Source organism: Haliotis rubra, unplaced genomic scaffold, assembly GCF_003918875.1.
Source record: "Haliotis rubra isolate DU_JTF1 unplaced genomic scaffold, ASM391887v1 Scf29, whole genome shotgun sequence".
In the NCBI taxonomy this organism is placed as follows: domain Eukaryota; kingdom Metazoa; phylum Mollusca; class Gastropoda; order Lepetellida; family Haliotidae; genus Haliotis; species Haliotis rubra.
The window spans coordinates 1333625-1358582 of NW_025766957.1; the positions used below are offsets into that span (position 1 = coordinate 1333625).

Below are 24958 nucleotides of genomic sequence, written 5' to 3' on the forward strand. Positions count from 1 at the left end.
GAAGGATGACCCAAGCCCATGGTATACAAGTACACTGAATCACTGAATGACATCCCTGTTACTGCAGAGCACTTCTAATCAGGAAGCCTTATAGTGGGGAAAGACCACAAAGTCCTACCGTTTGTTTGATGTAATCAGAGAGCTCTGTGGTCTCCCTGTAACCAGGTTGAGTGAGTGATTTGGGTTTTACGCCGCTTTTAGCAATATTATATATTCCAGCAATATCACGGTGAGGGACACCAGAAATCGGCTTCACACATTGTGCCCATGTGGGGAATAGAACATGGGTCTTCAGCGTGACGAGCGAACGCCTTAACCACAATGCTACCCCACCAGCCCCTGTAGCCAGAACCATGTCCTGTCTGATTCTTGCCTAAGAATGGCAACTGTATGCTTTAAATACAATACCAGTGATAATGGAGATTAACTGGCCCACCTGGAATTTTACTAGCCACGGGCTAGCGGGCCAGTGGCTATTTTGCTCACTGCTGTGTAGTATTCATGATGTGTCATATTATGCTGGAGAGTAATATAATCACATTTCTGAGATCATAGTCAATACTTCAGGGGTGGGTTTGTATATGCTACATTCTTCAATCATCAACACATTACATAAACTCAGGTAACTGCAACAGACTGGGACCAATGATCATTCAGCTCATATCAGTCCACAATGTCAGGCAATGGTTTGTACAATGAAATAGTCTGGCTCATTGGACATCCCGATTATTAACATCCTCCTTTCAATACAAAGACAACTGGACTGATTAGCAGTCATATGTATTTGTATGTGGTACTCATCCATTGGACAACATCCTGCCTTGATGACTTGCTGACGTGGGCTAAGTACATTGATATCAAATTTGAGCAAAATATTGTTTGTTTCTTATTTAACGCCGCACTCAGCAAGATTCCACCTAGACGGCAGTCTGTAAATAATCGAGTCTGTACCAGACAATCCAGTGATTGACATCATGAGCATCAGTGTACGTAATTGGGATCACGTGCATCAACCAAGACAGTAGGCCAGAGAGCGAAAGAAGTCTCAGTAACTGGGCCTGGAGTTTTCCTACTGACAATGTCCTTACCTTTTGATCATGCTGCTGTGATTTACCCCTTTGGTCTGACCCTGGATCCTTGTTTAAATCCCATTAAGGGATTTTATGGAATATCAAGAAATGTGTCGTATACAAACCCATGAAGTATTCACAATGTTCTGAGATAACATAAACGATACGATACAGTAAGAATATCTATTCGAATAAAATGATGAAACCAATATATTAACCCTCTTCAAAAGTAACAAAATAGTCAACCATGTACAAAAGGAAATCGTACATAAACATGTTTATTCAAATATCGCAGCCATATCTTTTTATGCATTTATTCATTAAATCAATTTCATTATATTTATCGGTATGGTAAAATTGAGAGAAAATGGCTAATACTTATAAAAAAATTATTATATTGAAAGAAATTGCTGACATTTATGAGTATAATTAAAGGTAACAAAATCTGAGCATGCCAAACAAATGATAGGTAGGCTAAACCAGTGTATTTTCTTGTCTTACACACCACATCTAGGTTACCCACAAAACAGACACACGTCTTTTGTCATAATGACAATTATATTGAGCAAGAAATTAACCTGGCTCAGCCAAAAGTGGTACTCATTTTCACAAAGAACAAACACAATGATGACCTCTTCACAACTCTTGGAGGTGTCCTTTCAATTTTACCATGAATATAGCATTGTAGCAACCCACTATGTAATAACAACGCACTATGTAATAAAATCCTCAAAGTCCAAAACAGTTTCGCACTTTGACGATTTTATTAAATAACAAACTGGGTTACTCCATAGCATGACTTTCCGTGAAATTACTTGTTATGAAATAAAATCTGATAATACCTTTTATTAAGGGTTATATGACAGTGGACATGACATAATAATACAATAATTATTAACAAAAAGAAATAATGTCATAGGGGGGTAGCATGAAAAGGACACATACTTCTTTCTCAATTAATCCTAATGAAGAGGGTTTTGAGCAATCTTTATGTTCAAATATTAACCCAACATAAACAAACCCCAGTAAGTTTGGATTAATACCACCCTGAAACAGGTTTCCAGCTATATGATGCATGTCTTAAATGTCTTAACTGAAGCATGTCTCAAATGTTTATCACATTGAGTGTGCGTGCATGCATTCCAACCCATGATCTGGTTTCTGGAATGTGTATAGGATGCAACATCACACTGTGAAAAGCAGCACTTTACACAACTGAGACACTCATTTGCCTTAGGTATCTAGTATATTGGGTATTTTTAAACAAAAGAGTGAATCTTTTCCTTAAACAATGCTATTTCAGGTGACCTCTAGTTTCCATCTGATCGTGTTCTGCCCAAAGGTATGTAAAAAGTTTAACTCGCCAGAGCAGTGTAAGTTTCATTAATCAAAATTCTGTTTATTTCTATCATAGTTATATACATATATTTCTATGTATTCTTTAGGGAAAAAATGAATTAAAAAAATAAATAGGAATTATCGTCTTTATGTAATTATTCTCCTTATTATGTATTATTTAAAAGAAAAAGAAACAAACGAAAGAATTACTTTACTTCATGTATGATTGTAGCATTTTTTTACTGTATTGTTCACTACAGTTGGTTCTACATTACGGAGGTTCTGCTATTTTACATCGAAGTGTGAACATAAACTACTGCTGTAGTTTTTGATGGTTATAGGTCTGCCAAAATAACCATGGCATAAAACTATTGCAAGCAGGTGTCACAAAGTTTCGTATTAATTACCTGTTTGTAACACCATCAAGATTTACAGTAATTAAGTATGGTTTTGGTTTGGTTTGTTGTTTAAGCTGCACTCAGCAATATTCCAGCTATATGGCGGCAGTTTGTAAATAATAGAGTCTCGACCAGACAATACAGTGATCAACAGCATGAGCATCAATCTACACAATTAGGATACGATCACATATGTCAACAAAGTCAGCGAGCCTGACCACCCGATCCCGTTAGTCGCCTCTTACGACATGGGTTACAGATATCAATTCTAGCCCGGATCTTTACGGGTCAATAAAGTATGGCATCAGCAACTCAATAAGGGACAATAACATGATCAGTTCAAAAAGGGATTTTGGTGATCAAATAAACAACAAGACCAATCAATATGGAAATGTGTGATGGTTAAATGAGGGCCATGTAAAACCAGCAGAAACACCAGCAGAGTGGCACTGATTGGGGGAGTCAACCAGATCATTGGCATTGGTGCAATGTGTTTCTCATGCAATGATAATGATAATAATGAAAAATGCAGCCAACATAAAACATATGATGTAAGAGTCCACTCTGAATATGGCACAAGACATATACAACCTGGTAAATATAATTGTTCACAAGCAATAACAGTGAAGAACATAACAGGTGAGTGGGTCTCCATTGTATTTTTTTAATGTCAGCTGCCCAGGTGTCATAATGGGAAAGTGAGTGAGTAAGCTTAGTTTTACGCCGCACTCAGCAATATTCCAGCTATATGGCGGCTGTCCGTAATTAATCGAGTCTCGACCAGACAATCCAGTGATCAACAGCATGAGCATCGATCTGCGCAATTGGGAACTGTTGACATGTGTCAACCAAGTCAGCGAGCCTGACCACCCGATCCCGTTAATCGCCTCTAGCATAGTCGCCTTTTGTGGCAAGCATGGGTTGCTGAAGACCTATTCTACCCCGGATCTTCACGGGTCCATAATGGGAATGATTGTTCTTAAAATGTCTTGCACTCTTGTTTCGGGAAACGCAAGTTTTCAGTTGGTGTAACAAAGTCATCCTCGATAATCTCCAGGGTATACGTTCTGATAAATCTCCACTATACCCTGGATGCATCTAATTTTTGGGATATTTGACAACTTTACACTCACAGGAAAGTATTCCTTTCTAACAAAATTGTAATATTGATCACTTATGCTCATTGGCAGAAACTGGTTCTAAATATAATTCTGTTAAAATCATAATGGTTGGCATCCTAGGATCAGTAAAACAACTCATCTATATGATCTTGCCCTTGTATGTTAATAGTAGAGAAAAGCTTCTAGTAATGGATGTCCTGCTGATGCAGCTACTGACCATCAAGCCATCTTTAGCCCGACAGTATCGGTACAGGTTGAGGCTAATCATGATGATCCTTATGAACAATAAACATCAACAGCAATAGTCTTTTTGCCCTGAGACTTTGAATCATAGCAAAGTTTCCTTGTTCAGGATTGTTTTGTTCACTTCCTGAAGCCATGAAATTATCACCCAAACCAAATAACATATTTTGCTTGATGCAATATGAGACGTTCTGAGGACACCTTCCAAGGAGGTATTGTGAGTGAGTTAGTTTAGTTTTCTACCGCTTTTAGCAATATCCCAGCAATATCGCGACAGGGGACACCAAAAATGAGCTTCACACATTGTACCCATGTGGGGAATCGAACCCAGGTCTTCGGTGTGACGAGCGAACACTTTAACCACTAGGCTAACCCACTGCCCCAAAAGGAGGTTAAGTCTTATCAGCCAGTCAGCACTGAATTTGAAATACCAGGGTACAAGACTGAAGCATTCAGACGATGCTAAGATCTCTTTCTTATGTCTATATTTCCCAAATTAGGTGTGAAAGCAATAAAGCTGAATCCTATCTTAACTTTGACAGCTGATTGGCTCAAGACCCCAAACATCTTTCACTTACATTAAGTAGTCAAAGAGAAATCAGATTTTACCCGAAGTTCCAAAGGAGGTATCCTCAGATCTTCATGGAAGTACGAACATAAATTATATGATTGTAACGAGAGGCATAATCCACCAGTCGTCAGAAATTGGCAACCATTAATTGGCAGCATCACGAACAATGGTAATCAAGGGAGATGTGAAACAGGGTGCTGTTGTACTGAATAACCTTAGTGCTACGTCTCTGTCAAGGTATGGATGTAACAATCACCTAAGTGAGAGAGTGAGCTTAATGTTACGCCGGTTTTAGCAATATTCCAGCAATATCACGGCAGAGGACACCAGAACTGGGCTTCACACATTGTGCCCATGTGGGGAATCGAACCAGGATCTTCGGCATGACAAGCAAACGCTTCAACCACTATGCTACCCCACCGCCCTAACAATCACCTTAGCTCTAAGATCACTTTGTACTACAGTACCAAGGTCACATATTGTAACCACCCAATCCTCATTTAACATGTTTAAGTTGCTTTACATCAAGTATGTAATGCCTCTTGTATAGGACGAACAGTCTCTAACAGAACGGAGAAACCCGATGAATGAATGTTTAATACAAATATACAGGATACACCTCACAGTTGTCGATAGGTTTCATACACGTACAGCTCTATTGCCATCTGTTTTATATACAAATTAAAAAACCTGAAAACTATGTGTAGACACAATATATTTAATTTCAGTTTACAGACATCATACTGCAACTCCTTTGTCAATACTCCATGGGTTTGTATACAATACATTTCTCCATCGTTTTCAATCAGTATGGCCATTTTGGGTGCAATAGTGACATCTGACTATTTTAACTGAGCACATAACTTCACTGAAATAAATATGCCCAGTCTGGGTATTAAGTTTTGTGTGAACCTTCTGTGGCCTGTTATTGAAAGAGTATGGTTTTACACTGCTTTTAAAAAGCAATATTCAAGTAGTATCAAGAAAGAAATGGACTTCTTATATGCTTTTTGCAATATTCCAGCAATATAATGGCAGGGGAACACCAGAAACAGGCTTCACACATTGTACCCATGTGGGGAACTGAACCTGGGTCTTCGGTGTGACAACTGAATGCTTTGACCACTAGGCTACCCCATCGACCCTATATTCATTAGCAAGGTAGAGTATATGAACCCATAAAGTACTGCCAATGAGTGACACCTTTGTAGTGAAACCTCCTCTCTCCTCAAACACTGATTGGTCACAGCAGTCTCATGTATGGCATAGAATAAATAGCAACAACACAGATATTGAATATATACACTATAAAACAATAGGACACATCACAGATGTGCCCTGTACATCTTGTATTGTTATTTTTATACAATTCATATTATTTGTTGTATCCAATATTCTTTTCATTATTGCCAGCCATCTTGAATTGTTTTCCTTCCTCTTGAAAAATCCTTTTTGTGCAGTCATTCATTGATTAGCTCTTGAATCATGTGAATGGTACACTTGTGCGACAATTGAGGTACTGTATTCAACCATCAAAGAATTAACTAGACACCTAGCAGGGTTTCACCTTAACCTTGAGTGAGTGAGTTCAGGTTCATGCCGCTTTTAGTAATATTCCAGCAATATCATGGCAGGGGACACCAGAAATGGGCTTCAAACATTGTACACACACATGGGCAATCGAATCCGGTTCTGTGGCGTGATGAGCAAACACTTCAACCACAAGGCTAACCGACCACCCCCTTAACCTTGAGAACTAGGAACCAAAGGACTTCCAATTAACTAATCTCAAGGGATCTTACTGGAAATACTAGGGTCCTGTGAAGTCATGACATGGTGCAAAGTACTTACTTCAGTGCATAAGTGAGTGAGCATGCTTTTACGCCACTTTTACCAATATTTCAGCAATATCACAGCAGGGGACACCAGAAATGAGCTTTGCACATTTTGCCAAGGTGGTTAATTGAACCTGTGTCTTTGGCGTGATGAGCGAATGCTTTAACCATCAGGGCACCCCACCGCCCCCGATATTTACTTCAGTTACATACCTTTATATTTCTTTTCAAGAATTTGGTAGTATTCACTACTGTGTGCTACTGCATCCATTCTATACACTTATGTATGATGGACACACATTTCCATGTCACTTTAAACCCTGTCTGATGAGGGGCGGTGGGGTAGCCTAGTGGTTTAAGCATTCGCTCGTCATGCCGAAGGCCCGAGTTCGATTCCCCACATGGGTACAACGTGTAAAGCCCATTTCTGGTATCCCCTGCCATGATAATGTTGGAATATTGCTAAAAGCGGCGCTAAGCCATACTCACTCACTGTCTTATGAATTTAAAAAAATACAAATCTGCTGACCTTATACTGGCTTTGAAACCACAGTCAAAATACTGAAAATTTCATTTTGTTTAGTGCAACCAGTCCTACTATACATATATTCTGTAATGAAAGACAACCCAGTGAATATCATATGGTGAATCATTTTAGAGCTAACAATTTGTCCATCTGAATCAACCACAACTTACCCCATCTGGTATCTCAAATAGTCAGTTATATGAGCACCATCTGGGAAGTATATTTGTCACAGATATGACCCAAACACAACTTGGCATTAGCAAGAATAATTCACTATCATCCAGGTGAACTTATGGTCGAGGAATGTAACCCAGTTTCAGTGAGTTTTGTCCAATGGATACGGTGGCAGCTGCTATCACTTCTTTAGAGTCACCACAAGTATGATCGTGATAATGATTGCGATCACTAAGAATACCACCAGCAGACAGCACATCTTCTTTCGGGAGGATTTCTGACAGAGAATAAATGTAATGAATTAGCATGAAGTAGTTTGTAAGCCACAATAAAGCTACAGAAACGTCAGTGTTCATTCCAGCATTTCTAAATAGTGAGCCCATGGCCCACCAGCCTCAGTTATGTGGGTCATCTAGAAAATATTGTGGGTCATGTCAAATTGCTATGACGTTTTAGCCATACACTACTAGTCACTAGTATGAGTTCACTTCCTTTTTAAACTTGCAATCCAGGTAAGATCAACAAGAGAAACCAAAGACGTACTTGAGTTTAGCTTGAGTTGCCAAGCAAAACAAACTGGTGACATGCTTCAGATTTACATTTATGGATGCACCAACACGACCTGCCCATACATGTTCAGTGCGCCGTGTTAAATATTTGTGCGCGAATATTGCAAGGGCACAGCTTAGAATGAACACTGTAATGTAATAGGGGTGAAACAATGTGGCAACGTCACACTAAAAAATGTATTACAAGATGTGCAACATGAATCTTGACACACAGGTCACGATACAATATGAATCTCGATACATAGGTCATGTTTCAATATGAAACGCACCATCTAATAAAATACACAATGGTGTCCAATGTTTCCACTGCAAAAGGACAGAACTCAACAAAAGACATCTCACAAACCATAATCAAAATGGTTCACTGATAATGAGTCTCCTAACAGGAGCATAAGTCTATTCTAGGCTCAGGGTTGAATCTTAGTAAAATCTAAATATTTTTTATATTTGTATACTTATCCTGCACTACTTACTTCCTGCACTTATTGCTTACGACTCGAAAAGCGTGGCTTGCCAGACGATGTCAAAAAGACGTAGAACTGCAATCACTTCCTGGTCTCGGCTGCTTACTCATCTGCGCATGCGTCACCGGAAGGTGACGTCAGCCACCTCAGATTATTGCTTAGAAATCCCACAGATGGCAAAACTAAGCGGGGAGGTAGCTGATAGCACAGGGTGGGCCTTATCATAAGTAGTGCAGGATAAGTATACAAATATAAAAAATATTTAGATTTTACTAAATTTTTAACTAATCCTGCACTACTTACTTCCTGCACTTTATCCGACAGGCTGGAAGGTGGGCGTCATCTGAGCGATCATACGCTACGCGTAATAGCAGCCAGCTCAATCCGTAATCCCGCTCTCGGGAAGCGTTGATAACGCGCCTATAACAGAGAGCTTAATTAGCGAAAGTGACGATCAGGTAGCGGTAATTCGCAAATAAGACTGCGCCTTAAATGAAAAGAACCCACTAATTTTAAAGCTGGCGGCTTAAGGAATGCAGCAAAAGCATGGACTTGAAAAACAAGGATACTTCTTAACTGACATACCTAGTTGTTTGTGAAGAAAAACAACTCATTCCCCACATGGTGGTCCGTGGAAGGAAACACAAGGCAGGAGGGTCACTTTCTTCGGGGAATGGCGAGTTGCTGAGCAACCACCAATGGTCCGAAGCTGTGGACATCATCATTAACGTCCCTGACAGCCATGTCACGCAAGTAATGACTGGCAAACACTGTGTCCGACCGCCAAAAATAACCTTGCATAATGGATGACACAGTGCAATTACTGTGAAGTGCCATAGTCGAAGCAAGTGCTCGAATCTCGTGGGGATGAGAGGACGTAGGAGGGTCCAGCCCAGCCGCTTTATACGCCTGAAGAATGGTTGTTCTTAACCATAAGGCAATAGTGTTTTTGCTGACATCTGACTGCGGCGCCGGGACAGTGGAAGAAATAACCGCTTCCTTGTACCACGAACGCCTTTGGTGCGATCAATGTAAGTTTTGAGCCGCATCGAATCGGACATAACAGTAATTCCGCGATCGCCTTCAGAGCCAACAATAGATGATAATGGCGGATGGAAAACTGGCGATCAGGTTGACCTGGTAGTTGGTTTTTAGCGATGAAATCCCAACACAGATCTAAGTGCACAGAACCATGACGACGACGTTCAAACTTGATCCTAGTCACGTCAAGGGCGTGAACCTCACTCACTCTAGCCGCAGTCGCTAATGACAACAGAAATGCCGCCTTCCTGGATAAATCAGCGAGGGAAGCGTTATCAAGAGGTTCATAAGGTGCACCACGGAGATGGTCTAAAACAGTGTTGAGATTCCATGCCGGGCGATCTAAACTTCAACTTCTGGTCTTCAAGTCGGAATGAGCGAAGCATGGCCTGTAATTCTGGGATTTTGGAAATCCTTCTGTCAGTGGGAATCGCTAAAACAGAGCTAATTGCCGCCAAATACGTGGCAATGGTGCCTCCCTTCAGACGCCTGGACGTTCGGAGATAAAGTAAGAAATCTGCTATGAACTGAGGAGACACAGTCAGCGGATCCTGCTTCTTGGTAACACAAAAACGTTCAAACGACTGCCACTTGTCGTCATACAAATGTCTAGTAGAAGTTCTGTGCGCCGTCGCAATGGCTTTGGCTGCTCTAGCCGAAAAACCCTTAGCACTCAGTGCTTTCTGCAAATGGTCCATGCGTGCAGATTGAATCGGTCTGGAGCCGGATGCGGAAGACGGCTGTGAGGGTGCACGAGAACATTCCTCCACGTGGGTAGAGGGAAGGGATCTCCTACCACTAGACTTTGTAGAACGGGAAACCAGTTCCTGGCTGGCCACCAAGACGCGACCAAAATTAGTCGTAAGCAAGTTGTCTCCTTGACTTTTGCGAGAACTTTGGGTAATAGAACTGGTGGCGGGAACGCATACGCGTGAAGTCCCTCCCATGATAGGCTGAGAGCATCCACCGCCCAAGCCGCTGGATCTGGGACTGGGGACACATACACTGGCAGTTGATGGTTTTGGCTGGTGGCAAACAGATCTATGTTTGGAGAACCCAGTGCGTGACTTAAAAGAGTGAAGGCCTCCTTGTGTAGCATCCACTCCGTGGGAGCAACTCTGTCGGGTCTCGAGAGAGCGTCTGATAGTATATTGAATATGCCGAACTCTCAACAGAATGTGGAGATCGTCGACCAGTTGAAAGAGCCGAAAGGTCTGATCGAGGAGAAGATGTGAGTGTGTCGACCCTTGCCTTCGTATGTACCATACGACCGTGGTGTTGTCTGTAGCCACTAGAAGACAAGTTCCTCGTAGTCGATGTGCCCAATGATGAATAGCGAGGATCACGGCCTCCAACTCCAGACTGTTTATATGCCAGTTGATGTGTTGACCCGACCACAGGCCGGAGGCTGTCTGGTCGTGTAAGTGAGCTTCCAACCCTGCAGGAGGCGTCCACTTAACAGTTGGCAATCCGGAGGCTGCTCTGTCAAAGAGACTCCTCCTAAGACGCTCAATGGGCGAAGTCCACCAAAGAAGATAGCGATGTAACTGAGGTGGAAGGCAAAACCGTTGATGAACGCCTGCCCGACGAATGTATGGTTGAAGAAAACGCTGCAGAGGACGGTTGAAGACGCCCTCTGCTGGTAAGATCCTGCGCCGACGCCAACAATCCCAGAAGTGACTGACCACTCTCTGAGGGACAGAGGTTGGGAGAGCGCCGCGGGAATCAGAGACTGAATCTTGTCCCACCTGTCCAGGGAATCTGAACTAGGTTCTTGTCCGCCTGGAAATGGCCTCCGATGAACGCCAGAGTGTGAGTCGGGACAAGCTCCGATTTGTCCAAGTTGACCAGCCGCCCTAGTTGGCTTAACAGACCTAAGGGTGAAATCCCGTTGTTGTATAAGAAGTAGACGGTCTAACAGGTGCATAAGGCAATCGTCCAGGTAATGGGTCGAAATTGATGCCCCTCAAATGCAGATACCGGAAATAGGAGTTGTGATACGTGGTGAACAACCACGGGCCGCTTGAAATTCCAAATGGGAGGACAGCCCATTGGAAATGTTGATTGTTGAAAATAAAGCGCGCAGGTACTTCCTGTCGCTGGGGATTGGAACATCGAGGTATGCATCCTGTAGGTCCAGGCTGATGAGGAAGTCGCTGATGCATACCATAGATTTGAGGTATTCGAGGGACGCCATTCGAAGTGCGGGAGGATCGCTCCTGGAAAGTCTCGTTGAAATAGGACAGATTGTGAATCATCCTCATTTTCGCGGACCCTTTCTTTGGCACTAAGAATATTGGAGAATAAAACCCTGGTGTTATGATGGGATACGGGAGGAGTTCGATGGCTCTTTTCTCCAACAAAATCGCTATGTTCTCCGCTAGAAGGTTGTGTTGAACCTGAAAGTGATTGTGCCGGAGCGGGAACATTGTCAGAGGTGGATCGGAGAGGAGGGGGAGCCAAAACCCCTGCCTCAATATATCGGTGACGTATGGATCCTCTAGGATGGACCGATTTTCCCAAAAGATCCCTATTCTCCCACCTACCGGTGTTGGATAAACTGGGACGACTAGAGGTGGGAGTGTCCAGTCGTGCGTGTCCCTCACTTCACTTGCCCCTACGCCCGTCGCCCTGGGCGGGAACACGGCGACATTGATATCCACCCCTGTCTGATCTAGGCTTGGCACCACGTCCCCTGCCACGAGACGGCGCTGAGTTTCTGGCACGCCGAACAGACGGTCGCCGAGGCTGGTAGGTGTTGGATGACGTGGAGGCAGGACGTTGTCCCTTTTGAAACGCTTTCAAGGCAGTCTCCCCTTTGGCAAAATCACACACCTGCCGATAAACATCATGAATGGCATCGTTAAACAGTGACGACGATGACCAGGGTTGGTGGAATAATTTCCGCTGAAATTCAATCCCATGAAGAAAAGGAGAGGAAGCCTTGCCGACGGATTACGCACGCCGCTGGCAAGCCCGACCTAAGGTGTTCACGCAGGTCAGTGATCACTTTACCCTGCCATAGCATCATAGTTGTGAGATGATCCAGTCGATCCGGATTTATTTCCTTAAGATCCTGAGTGATGGCATCAGTCGCTGACGCCAATGCCGATATAGGGCGGAGCATACGCTTAAGCTCTAAGTCCAAAGCCGCCGACCCTTGTATCCTGAACTTTATAGGAGGACACAGAGGAAGAACCTGTCACACGCTTCATTTCCTCATCCACCTTAGTCACTGTCTGGGCAAAGTCCAAGCCATGAATAGGATAGTCATCACGACGCACTCTAGGCTTTAAAAGTTGGGTTGAGAGTCATCCCCGCCAAATCTTCATCAAGGGTAGAGAGAATCTCTCTGACCGCCTCATGTGCTGGTAACATTAAGGAAGGCGAGTCCCAAATAGTAAGTGACTTTGCAACATCAGGGCCTGGTGAAGGGACTGAGGCTATTAAACGATCAGCAATCCAGTCAAACACGTGATCAAAGCCAAGGTGATTAGAGCCCGTGTCTTCCTCATAGTCTGGGGCAAAGTCCCTCTCAGAGGACGGTGAACGAAATGGCAAGGGGGAACGGCTACGTGCAGACGACGCCTTAGCAGAAGACGCTTTACTACGAGGTCTCGACCTATGTTCGCCTGCCGAAGACGTGGACGCAACGGAGACGCTGGCGTGAGGGCACAGGAGCAGACAAAGTTGACAGGATAGGCACCGATGCTGGAGGAGGCAGAGGCTCGGAATCGCCGGAGGTGGCAAAGGTGGCAAAGGCCGAGGCCGAGGCCGTAGGGGAGAGCGCCGATGTAGCTGGTGGCATAAACGGCATAGGCGCTGATGTACCGGCTTGACCTGATAGTAAAGTCAAGAGAGTGCTGAGCATGGATACATCAAACTGCTGGTGGCCGTATGGCGCTTTGCATCATAGACGCCTGAGGCATTGGAAACCCCGTGATGTGGTTGATACGCATAAGGCGCCTCGCCCCGAACACTGGCTGGGGTGTCTGATACGGGCGCAAACTGCTGGCCCATCGGTCGTTGTGGAGATGACATCGGCAACAGCGGAGGAGGTGAGGGAGTGCCAAGCTACCGGCGCCAGGCGCCCGCCGATCCAAGCGCAGCGGCTGCAAGCACCAAGGCGCGCTACGCCATACAAACGCTGTAACACCCGTGACATAAGCGGCGAAGACATAATCTGAATGCTGGTGACAGGCGCACTTCGTTGACACAGTTGACGCCGCAACACTTGACGTAGACGTAGTGGTCGCCAAGACCGGTGTCGGCGTAGTAGACATACTCTTCCGTCTCTGTTGTCCCAGGCGCTTCTTAACAACCTGGAGATAAACGGAGAAACTCTTGGGTGATAGCACAGCGCAGCTGGCACATTTATGGCCAGGGGTACATTGAGTAGTACATTTCAAACATCGGGGATGAGGGTCTTTACGAGACTTCCCACCCGACAATGTATACAACTGGCTGTACATAGATCTGCAATGAAGCAGAAAAACCCAGTAAACGCATTACACAAAGTAATGAATATAACAGCAAAGTTGAGAACAAAAGTCTCAAAATAACTGAAAGTTTAAGAGACCATAATACAGGCACAATAAATATACCACTATTATATGGTATAGTATATAAGCCTGAACCAAATGAAACACAACGACGATCAAATACGGCAAAGTGTTTTAATGGCGAAGTGAAAGTGTGATGACGGACCGTGTATAAACGAACGACATCACTACACAGAACTACTGAATGACAAAAAGAAAGTGAAAGATAATACCTACACTTCTCGTGAGGGTACAAAAACAAAATACACACAAAGTCAGTCTTTATTAATGCTTCACAAAATATAATCCCGTAGGATACAAGTTGAGCTGGCAAACAACACGTCTAACGAGGCGTGCGAAAAGCAATAATCTGAGGTGGCTGACGTCACCTTCCGGTGACGCATGCGCAGACGAGTAAGCAGCCGAGACCAGGAAGTGATTGCAGTTCTACGTCTTTTTGACATCGTCTGGCAAGCCACGCTTTTCGAGCCGTAAGCAATAAGTGCAGGAAGTAAGTAGTGCAGGATTAGTTAAAAATTTAAATTTTAGAATCTGGAAGCAGAGTAAAATCATTTATTCTAAGACCTTGCTTTCATGTTACTTCTGAAAGTACAATTGACCACTGTAATACCAGCACCTACCTGATACTGTGATGCCTTCACCAACTGCTCATTGCCAGTCTCCACATTACCATACGCCTTCTCTACATTCGCCTCTATTGTGTCTGAAGACAAAGACAGGAAAGGAAGTTACCAACAATGTGATACAAAATGTCATATCACCGACGATACAGCCTTACCATAGGCTAAAGCCTAATGGTTGGCAGTAATAACAACTTATTATGGTTTCATAAACAAAATGTGTGTATAGCAAATAGACATCCAAACATTTCACATATCAACAAGTGTTTGCCACTAACATGTCAATGTCCCCCACCTTGAAAATAAGGTCAAGGTCACACAAATTGACTGGTGTCCACGTAATCTCCCAATGTAGGCTGTCACCATATTTGAAAACATTGGGTACAACAGTGCACAAGATATCGCATTAACAAGAGTTTGAAAAGTGGTCAAAGTGTCATGGTGACCTTGAAAATAAGGTCAAGGTCACCCAAATTGACTGGTGTCTGCATAATCCCCCAATGTAGGCTGCTATGAAATTTGAAGACATTGGGTACAACAGTTCATGAGATATCGCGTTAACAAGAATCGTGACGTACGACGGATGCTGCTGAATGCATAGTCCCCTGTTCCGCGTTCCAGCGGGGGACAAAAAAGATGTCGAGATTTGTCATATAATTTAGATGAATACAACTTGAAGATAAATTGAAGTCTACCATCACTTCTACAATTGTGGTCTTCATACCATAAGCTTTTTTAAATGAAGTTGTTATCTATTTAGTTTATTTCATATTCTCTGTACATCTGGAAGATCATTATCAAAATTCTAAGAATAGAAATGTCTTTACGTTGTGAAGTGGACGACTGACTCACTGTATTTTGACTTTGTACGAAAAAGAAAGTGAATATAAAAAAATAGAAATGCGTGATAATTAACTGGTTGTTGTCCATCCCAGAAACAGAAGGTCTACTGTAATCAACCTATCCCCATTCTATAATTCTATCAAGATATTCAAGAATGATGCATCAGCTATCCACTTGACACCTAAGAAAAGAGCCATTTTACACAATGATTTTTGTTTGCTTGTTGTTTAATGTCACATTCAGCAATATTGCAACTATATGGCAGCGATCTGTAAGTAATCGAGTCTGGACCAGACAATCCAGTGATCAACAGTATGAGCATGGATCTACACAATCGGGATACGATGACACATGTCTGCAAAGTCAGTGAGCCTCACCATCTGATCCTGGTAACAGCCTCATACGCCAAGCATGGGTTGCTGTTCTAACCTGGATCTTCATGGGTTGTTTTACACAAAAACTTGGTGTTTGAATACAAAGATAACCAAGCTATCAAGCTATCAAGCCATAAAGATGGCTGCCAGTGGGAGGCTGCATGAGATAGGCTCTTTAATCCCCCAGTAAGCATAAGTGTGGAAGCCTCCATGTTTTATGTTAACATATCTGACTTTCAAACATTTGTTGCTATGGGAGTAACATACCTTCTGATGACACAAGTGGACGAGAAATAATGGTGATTCCAAGTGAGGTCAAATGTAACATCTTATATTTGGGATTGCAGATTCTTGTACTTTCAGGAGTTGAATTCCATACAGGATTCAAAACCACACTCTTGAATCAGAGACACAATGACAAGGAAAGTCAGTGATCGAACCCATTCAGTCACAACAAGTGTAAACTGGCTCGGTTATTAATATCTCATGTTCACCTAGCCATTTTGTTAGAACCAAACTTAAGTAATATCATAGGTGAAATCTGACTGGCCAACAGAAGGATCATTGAAGGTACACAACTCGTAATAGGTACTGATGACACTATGATCGAGCCACCAAACTCCTGGCTAGTTCAGAACCTGGACAGTCAGAGTTAACTCCCTTGCTTCAGGAAAATGGTGACAGCCATAGTGCAGCAACCAGCCAGCATCAACTGAACATGTTTCCTGTACTCACCTAGTGTTTCTCCCTGCTCTTGTATCATGGCACCCAGGTCTCGGAAAATCTCATTAACATCAAGGATGTCAGACTGAAATGAACAGTTGATCTCTCGATAAAACCCACTGTCAGTCTATCGTTCTGTCTCATATGTCTACCCTAAGATAGATAGATCCATCTCCCCATCATGCCAATGTTTGCTCAATACAAGGTGACATGAGTATGACTCACAGCGGACAATTCTAGTAACTCAGTGATGTTCCATTATTTAAAATTACAATGGTTAAGATGTTCAATGAGAAAATGAGAGGAATCAATTTTAAACATTTCATGGATAAGCCTAGTTCATATCTGGGATTAATTGCAGGTTTACATATTTTGTATCTGTACCTATATAGAATAACAAAGTGTGTTTCAATCTATGGGGACACTGATGTATCATACAATACTTTATAGTTGAAATATATAAAAAAATGTCCAAACAATGTCAAAACCAACATTTCCCTGGATATCTTACCAACTACTTACTGAAACAAATTGTTCTGCTTCTTATAGAAAATGATATATTCCCTTAATGATTGCAGTCACCTACTAAAAAACTGGCTTTAGCTCAGATGAGTGTAAGTGTGAATATGGTTTTACTCTGCTTGTAGCAATATTCCAGTAATATCACGGCAGGGGACACCAGAAATGGGCTTCACAAATTGTACCCATGTAGGGAATGGAAACCGGGTCTTTGGCTTGACGAGTGAACGCTTTAACCACTATGCTACCCCACCGCCCCTTAGCTCAGATGAAACAAATTGCCAAAACTTACCTCAAGCTGTCGAATCCTCTCTTCTCGCTCCCTGATGAGGGCAAGGTCATCCTCGATGATCACTTGTTGTTCCTGTAGCTGTGCCCGTCGGTCATCCTGTATTAGCTGACTTGTGTCCGCCGTCCCGTCATCCTGAACAAACCTAGTCTGTTTAAACCACCAAGCTTTTGCACAATAAATGAGTGAGTTTAGTTTTACGCCACACTCAGCAATATTCCAGCTATATGGCGGAGGTCTGTATATAATCAAGTCTGGACCAGACAATACAGTGATCAACAGCATGAGCATCAGACTACACAATTGGGATACAATGACAAGTGTGGATCAAGTCAGCGAGCCTGACCACCCGATCCCATTAGTCGCCTCTTACGACAAGCATGGGTTACTGAAGATCAAGTCTAACCCGTATCTTCACGAGTTGCACAATAAATGCCCAAATAGGCATTTGTGGTTTCTAAACACTGACAGATCTATTTTTGACAAATTTGAGTAAATGGTTTATGAAAGTCAACAATATTTAAGCCACATAGTGATACCATTAACACTCAACAATCCCTCACCTCAAGGCTCATTAGAATTTGTGTTTTTTTCAGTATAGTGGAGAATAAATGGACGTTAATGTAATTATGAGTGAGTGAGTGAGTTTAGTTTTACGCTGCTTTTAGCAATATTCCAGTAACATCACGGCAGGGGACACCAGAAATGGGCTTCACACAATGTAACTATGAAGAAATGATAGCATGTACAAAAATCTAAAAAAGATAGCCAGGGAATTTAAATATAACTTATAACACACATTCTTACACTCAGTCTGGAGAACTATCTCTTAGATCTCTTAAACACTCTCAGTCAGTAGCTTATCAGTACCTTCAGTATGTTTTTCTGAGAAAACGTCCATTTCACACAGTATGGTTTAGGTTGAAAAGCAGTGAGCAAGGACCTTAACTCTGAAGAATTGTAAGCTGCTACACCAATACTTATACATATTTCACCATGTGATCAGTATGATCAGTGTGTAAGATTTGATATCTCTCATTTGAACAGTTTCGGGGAAACAGTGTCCCCATTGAGAAGCAGATGGACAGACTGAGGAACTCCAATCTTGTATCCCACTATGTGGCAGGGAATAATAAAGGAATCTGGACAAGGCCAATCAGTCGATAACTGAACAACCTGAAGACACAATTACACAACAACACACATAGTCAGGTCAAATCAATCACAGCTTGAGTGAGTGAGTTTGGTTTTACTCCGATTTTAGCAATATCCAAGCAATATCATGGCGGGGGACACCAGAAATGGGCTTCACACATTGTACCCATGTGGGAAGTCGAACCTGGGCCTTCAGCGTGACGAGCGAATGCTTTAACCACTAGGCTACCCCACTGCCCCAACAGTTTGAAGACTCTTTACAACAAGGGTAGTATTCAGAGGGCCATTGTCACCCTGAATCAGTGAGGGTGCCTCCACTGTTGCAAGCTTCAAAACTCACCTGATAGGGGGCCAAATCCACCAATGGCTTCGACGATGACCCTTTAGGACTCATAATCACAGTTGTTTTCACCTTCTCAGCTGCTTTCTGAAAACCCAAAGTACAGCTTGGTTACAGAACACACAATGTATACCTTACAGACAATGAGTGAGTTTGGTTTTATGGCGCTTTTAGCAATATTCCAGCAATATCACAGCAGGGGACACCAGAAATGGGTTGCAGACAATGAACAAAAAGATTGAGGAAAGTTACAAAGGCTGCAGTAGTTGTCACCAAGCAAGACAGAGCACACTCATATGAAAACTTGACCCATAGTTTTTTCAACACTAACACAATGAGTGAGTGAGTATGGTTTTACGCCGCTTTTAGCAATGTTCCAGCAACATCACTGCAGGGAACACCACAAATGGGCACTAACACAATGAAAAGAGTCAGTAAAAGTATGAATTATATTAGCCTATCTAACACCGTCATTTCCTAGCAGGCCTACCATCAGCAGAAACTGGTCGGCATCCAAAGCTAATTACAGTATTGAGCCAAACCAAAGCTCTTCAAGACCTACCCACTGTAGAGACTGGTAAACGTCCATTCAGCGTGCAGCATACACATGCACGCATGCACACACACACACACACACACACTCCCTAGCAGACCTACCCTCTGTAAAGACTGGTATCTTTGCACTGCTTCCTGGAAGTCATTCCTGAGACGGTCAAGTTGGAGTTTCTGTTGCTGGAATCAAATTGTGTGAAGTCAGTAAATGCTGCTTAAAGTCTGGTATGGTTTTATGCCAAATTTAGCAATATTCAAGCAATATCATGGTGAGGGACACCAGAAATAAGCTTCACACATTGTACCCATGTATGGGGAATCAAACCTAGTCTGTAAATAATCGAATCTGGACTGGACAATCCAGTGATCAACAGCATGAGCATTGATCTACACAACTGGGATATGATAACATGTGTCAACCAAGTCAGCAAGCCTGACCACCTGATCCCATAAGTCGCCTCTTACGACAAGCAATTCTAACCCGGGTTCGGAGTAACCATGAAAACTATATGGGCATGATATGACTGTAACCAAATCTGTCTGTCCAATCCTCTTTACTGTCTTACAGAAAGCATGACATAATGAGGACATATTCTTCCCCAAAATCTCAATGAAGTTGGCAATAACAAAAAATAGCTAAAAGTAAAAAAAAGTGATTAAATTTTCGGCAAACCATAAACGTGTACATATCATTGTTTAAATTTTACCATTAGTTTCAAAAGCATAACATTGTTTAATTTCCAACGTGAATTTCCCCTTATGTTCTAAACCAAAATTCAAGGAATCGGGAATGTGTGATTGAGTTTGGTTTAATGCTGCTGTTAGCAATATTCCAGCAATATTACGGCGGGGAACACCAGAAATGGGCTTAACACGTTGTACCCATGTGGGGAATCAAACCCGGGTTTTCACGATTCATATGTTGAATGCTCACACCTTAGAAACATGCGACAAACGGTGACCAATCAATTCGTTCTGAGTTTCTTGCATGTGTTCATTAAGTTCATCAAAGATGAAATCCCCTGCAAAATTCAAATTGATGAGTGAGTTGGGTTTTAGGCCGCTTTTAGCAATATTCCAGCAATATCACGGCAGGGTAAACCAGGAATGGGCTTCACACATTGTGCCCATATGGGGAATCGAACCTTGGCCTTCGGTGTGACGAGATAATGCTTTAACCACTAGGCCACCCAATGCCCTGAATTCAAATTCAAATTGAGAGTAAGCCTTTTGAACAATCATACTAATTGCACTTTCAACTGTCCATCTTGTCTAACCTTGTTTATTCTCTTGCTTCCAGCTGATTTTATCAGTCTCATGGTCGTCTGAACCAGCTGATGTGTACTCTGTGATGTCTCATGGCTACAAGAAAGTATCTAAGCATTAATGTAACTCTAATGAGTGAGTGAGTGAACTGAGTTTTACGTCGCACTCAGCAATATTTTAGCTATATGGTGTCAGTCTGTAAATAATCGAGTCTGGAACAGAGAATCCAGTGATCAACAGCATGAGCATCGATCAGCGCAATTGGGAACCGATGACATGTGTCAACCAAGTCAGTGAGCCTAACCACCCGATCCCGTTAGTCGCCTCTTACGACAAGCATGGGTTACTGAAGGCCAATATTCTAACCCAGACATTCACGGGTTGTCACTCTAATGATAGTCTTGACATACCAAGGCTCCTGATTATTCTGCCATGACAAGTACTACTGGTATTAAAGCATCGTAATGCCCGTTTGTAGAACTGACGAGTACAAATGTTGCACCGCCATCATTCACAAACATTCAGATTTTGGTGCCAAAGTAAAGTAAACAGAATAGAGATGAGAGACTCGGAGTGCTTTATTATTAGCAAGTGACAATACAGGACTGGGAGGAGTGAGTGAGTTTAGCTTTACGCCGCTTTTAGCAATATTTCGGCAAAATCCTGGCAGAGGACACCAGAAATGGGCTTCACACATTGTGCCCATGTGGGGAATCAAACCAGGATCTTTGGCGTGACAAGCGAATGCTTTTAAGACTAGGCTACCCAACGCCCAGATTGGGAGGAAATGACATGAAATGACATATTCATATTTAAGTGGAAGGAAATGACTGATTCAGCAAACAGAAGTTTAACAATGTTTTGAAGAAAGATTTTAAGAATGAAGAGACCTGGTACAGTAATAATTAATCATGAGAGCATTTAGCATTGTATGCTCATGTATTTGGACTGTACTGTACTGGACTGGATTTCACCTAGAAGCATCTGTCTGTAACACTGTATCCTATACTAACATTTTAAGTTCGATGAATGCACTTATAAGTATCAATATTAATTTGTGTTAATGCTTTAAATATACACTTGGCATATGCAACACCTTCATTGATAACCTTGAAAAGGTTGGACCATTTAATTGAGAAAATGCCATGAAAAGGGAGACAACTCATGAATTTTTTATTATTAAGGTGCCAATCGCACTATAGAAGTTTATATCAAGGAAAGCCATAGGTGAAGCAGACTGTACATTTTGCAATGCTCTACAACAGACACCCATAAACATCATAACTGGGGGCAAATCCAGGACTAAAACCAACAACCAAGTTTTCAAAGCAAGGAACTCCTCATGATAAGTGGTTAGTTGTGGCCCAGTATATGCTGAATCATTTGACAACCAATGAGACTTAATGCATTACACACATTAAACTTATAGCTGAAAACTGTGACGATCATTTTCCCACAGCAATATTTCACAAAAGACAGTCAATGCTTCACTTGTTCAAGTACACTTACATTTTATCTCTAAGCTGGACACTGTCTCTTTCTGACCCTATGCTTTTCATGGCTCGGTCAACAACATTTGCTGAAAGAAACAATCAAGAAATAATTAACTTTCATATTATTCATAACTCCTGAAAAAAGTATCATGCTCATAACATTTATAAGATTCATATTCTTCCCAGTACAAATACAGCAATATTGTTAGCAATATTCTCATTGTAAACAATGTAACATACTAACATTCTACCTTTTTGGATATAACAAAACAATTGTTTTCGTTAATTTGTGACTTACCTCCATTGTTGATTTTGAAGACATTAGTTCTGATTTGATCAAAGACTTCATCAGCTGAAAATCCCCCCTGGAAGACAAACATATCCTTGACATTCCTACCTGACAAATGTAAATCCCATATGAAACAGCACAGGCATGATACTCAAAGTGTCCACACAAATGTTTCAAAACATTATCATGATTATAAGCATTAGAGCAAATCATCATTAAAGGCACAATATCACACATTTTGGATAATATTTTGGCCTATATTTTACATATTGGAGCATATGCACTCACTTTAGCTTTCTATTGATGCAATAAAAGACTTATTATCCCTTACAACTTGCCTGAAATTGATAACTGAAACTTTGAGGCGAATAGCTTCCAAAAAGAGAACACTTGCCACATATGGAATATAAACAATTGCTCTGTACATCAAAAACTGTCACATGCAGTGTTGTCGGTGTTTGCCAAACTGGTTTTCAATCACAAGTTGTGCGCAGGCTATAATCGTAAAGAACGCTCCAAGGGACATCACTCTATGGAGTTCGGTTAAATTATGTTCGGTCAGTAGAGGGCATGAGACTTGATTTAATACAACGTTGCATTAATTCATTTGAACTTTTTAATTTAATTTGTAATCTAAATACATAATTTTGTTTGGAATAAATTATATGGTAGCTTCCCTGAGGGCTGATAGCTAGTATTATTGAGAGAAATGCATTATTTATTTTGAGAGAAGTGTGGTTAACCTGTTAGCACAACAACACCATGCCAGTACTACCAGACCATGCATTGATATAGGGATTTTTCTACATTTAAAGCAAATGTCCCCAGCACATTAGCTAGAAGCTGAAGGCACATGGGAAATATAAACATCATCATGATCAAGTATTTCAACATAGCATTCAATTAAATTCCAAACTGGGAATTTTTACAAACATTTGATTTGCCCCAAACCTAGGATCCATTATCAGGATATGAGAAGGCCATGAAAATCCCATTACCCCGATCATGCATCATTATGACCAGCCTAAGCTGCAAGTTCCAATTAAGTCTTTAACCTAGGTTATTTCATCAGACATGTTAGAGGATGATGACTTATGTTAAAGTTATATGGTTTGTTTGAAATGATTGCATAAGAGTTTAATATCCAACTAATGTCCCCTGTTATACTGGCTCTTCATTGAGTTCTATCTGCACACTGTTGCACATGCTTTAGAATTATTTCTCATGTACTCACTATTTCCTGGGTCATCTTTGTAGTCACTGAAACCAGGGTCATCCCGGTAACCAGAAACTGCCCCATACCTTCCTCCAGACATTGTGGAAATGTGGTCTCACTACAACAAAAACAACATTTCAACTTATAATTTATGATGAACATGTTAACCATAAACATAACTATTGATGTAATACTCTTATTTGTTTCCTCTGATTGCCCTGAATATATTCTTACATCGGATTATATGTTTCAGGCACCATACATTTTTGAAGAGCAGTGTTTATGATCACGATAACGAGCCAGTTTTGCATCACACAGATTTTGTAAATATTTGTATGATAGCTTGAGTTGACGATATAGATGTCCTTAATAAGTTAGTGACGTGTTCATACAATAATCGAGAAAACAATGGATGTTGTTCAGGATCCGAAAACCCACAACATGGCGATATATCTTTAATCATGCTGGAATATGAAATGTAAGCATTTGAAAAAACAAATGCAAACCCTTCAGTGACATTTCTCCAAAACCAAAAATGTCATGAAATGAAACATTGAACATACAATCTGATGGTGTACCCAGTTCAGCCAATCTAAGGATCTATTTCAAGCTGATGGCATTATCTTTGGTAAGAGGAAATACATGCAAACTGCCCAAGAACATTTGCATGACAGTGATTGAGAAACGTTTACCAAGAGGTATCAGTTATCTGAAGACGTTGTAAACTGCAGCACTGACCAAAATGAAAACAATAAATAAAGAAATACATCTGAACAGCACTGACAAAGAAAGTGTCTCGATAATAGAAATCATATCGATACTAACAGACTAAAGATGCCTGATGATTATAAGCCCAAATCGCAGTGGCAGACGACGGCCTCAATAACTCTTAAATCGACAGCGCAATCACATACCACCTAGTTCAACTCATTTATTCCATTTGAATATGGTTAAGCTCTGCATGTCGTGACAATCGTATACTTGACTAAAAAGGTATGTAAGGCGGTCCAGTAAGTCACTAAGTGTGTAGACACACCATAGTTCCACATTGAAATAGATTAGGACTTGGCTACACCAGAATCCCTACCTGCAGCAGAATGTAAGTAAAATATATGGCGTTGTTATTGATATGGACGTATGTCTAGCCTCTTCACTGATTCATGATATCGACGCTATGAGTCAAAAATAATATGAGTACAACGACTACCGCTCACATGATCGACTTTACCATATGATTACCTCCCCTAATTTACTTCCGGTGTAGGAATATATCGACCGACTAATGTAATCATCAATATATACCCAAATTTGGCCTTTATGATAGAAATATGTAATGGTTTAGATATAATTAGATATATATTGTGTCA

At 41.6% G+C, this 24958-nt stretch overlaps 1 protein-coding gene across 1 annotated transcript; it reads right to left on the bottom strand.

Annotated features, from left to right (window-relative positions):
- Positions 1–5320: 5320 nt before the first annotated feature.
- LOC124281791 (syntaxin-12-like) lies at positions 5321–24834 on the bottom strand. Its single transcript, XM_046717777.1, has 11 exons — positions 24679–24834; positions 23610–23709; positions 22385–22450; positions 22103–22172; positions 20605–20689; positions 19433–19507; positions 18776–18862; positions 17284–17415; positions 16485–16557; positions 14533–14615; positions 5321–7553 (listed from the first exon to the last, which is right to left on the bottom strand). The coding sequence occupies exons 2-11, from the start codon at positions 23689–23691 to the stop codon at positions 7458–7460; spliced, it is 849 nt and encodes a 282-aa protein (XP_046573733.1). The 5' UTR covers positions 23692–23709; positions 24679–24834; the 3' UTR covers positions 5321–7457.
- Between the last annotated feature and the right edge of the window lie 124 nt (positions 24835–24958).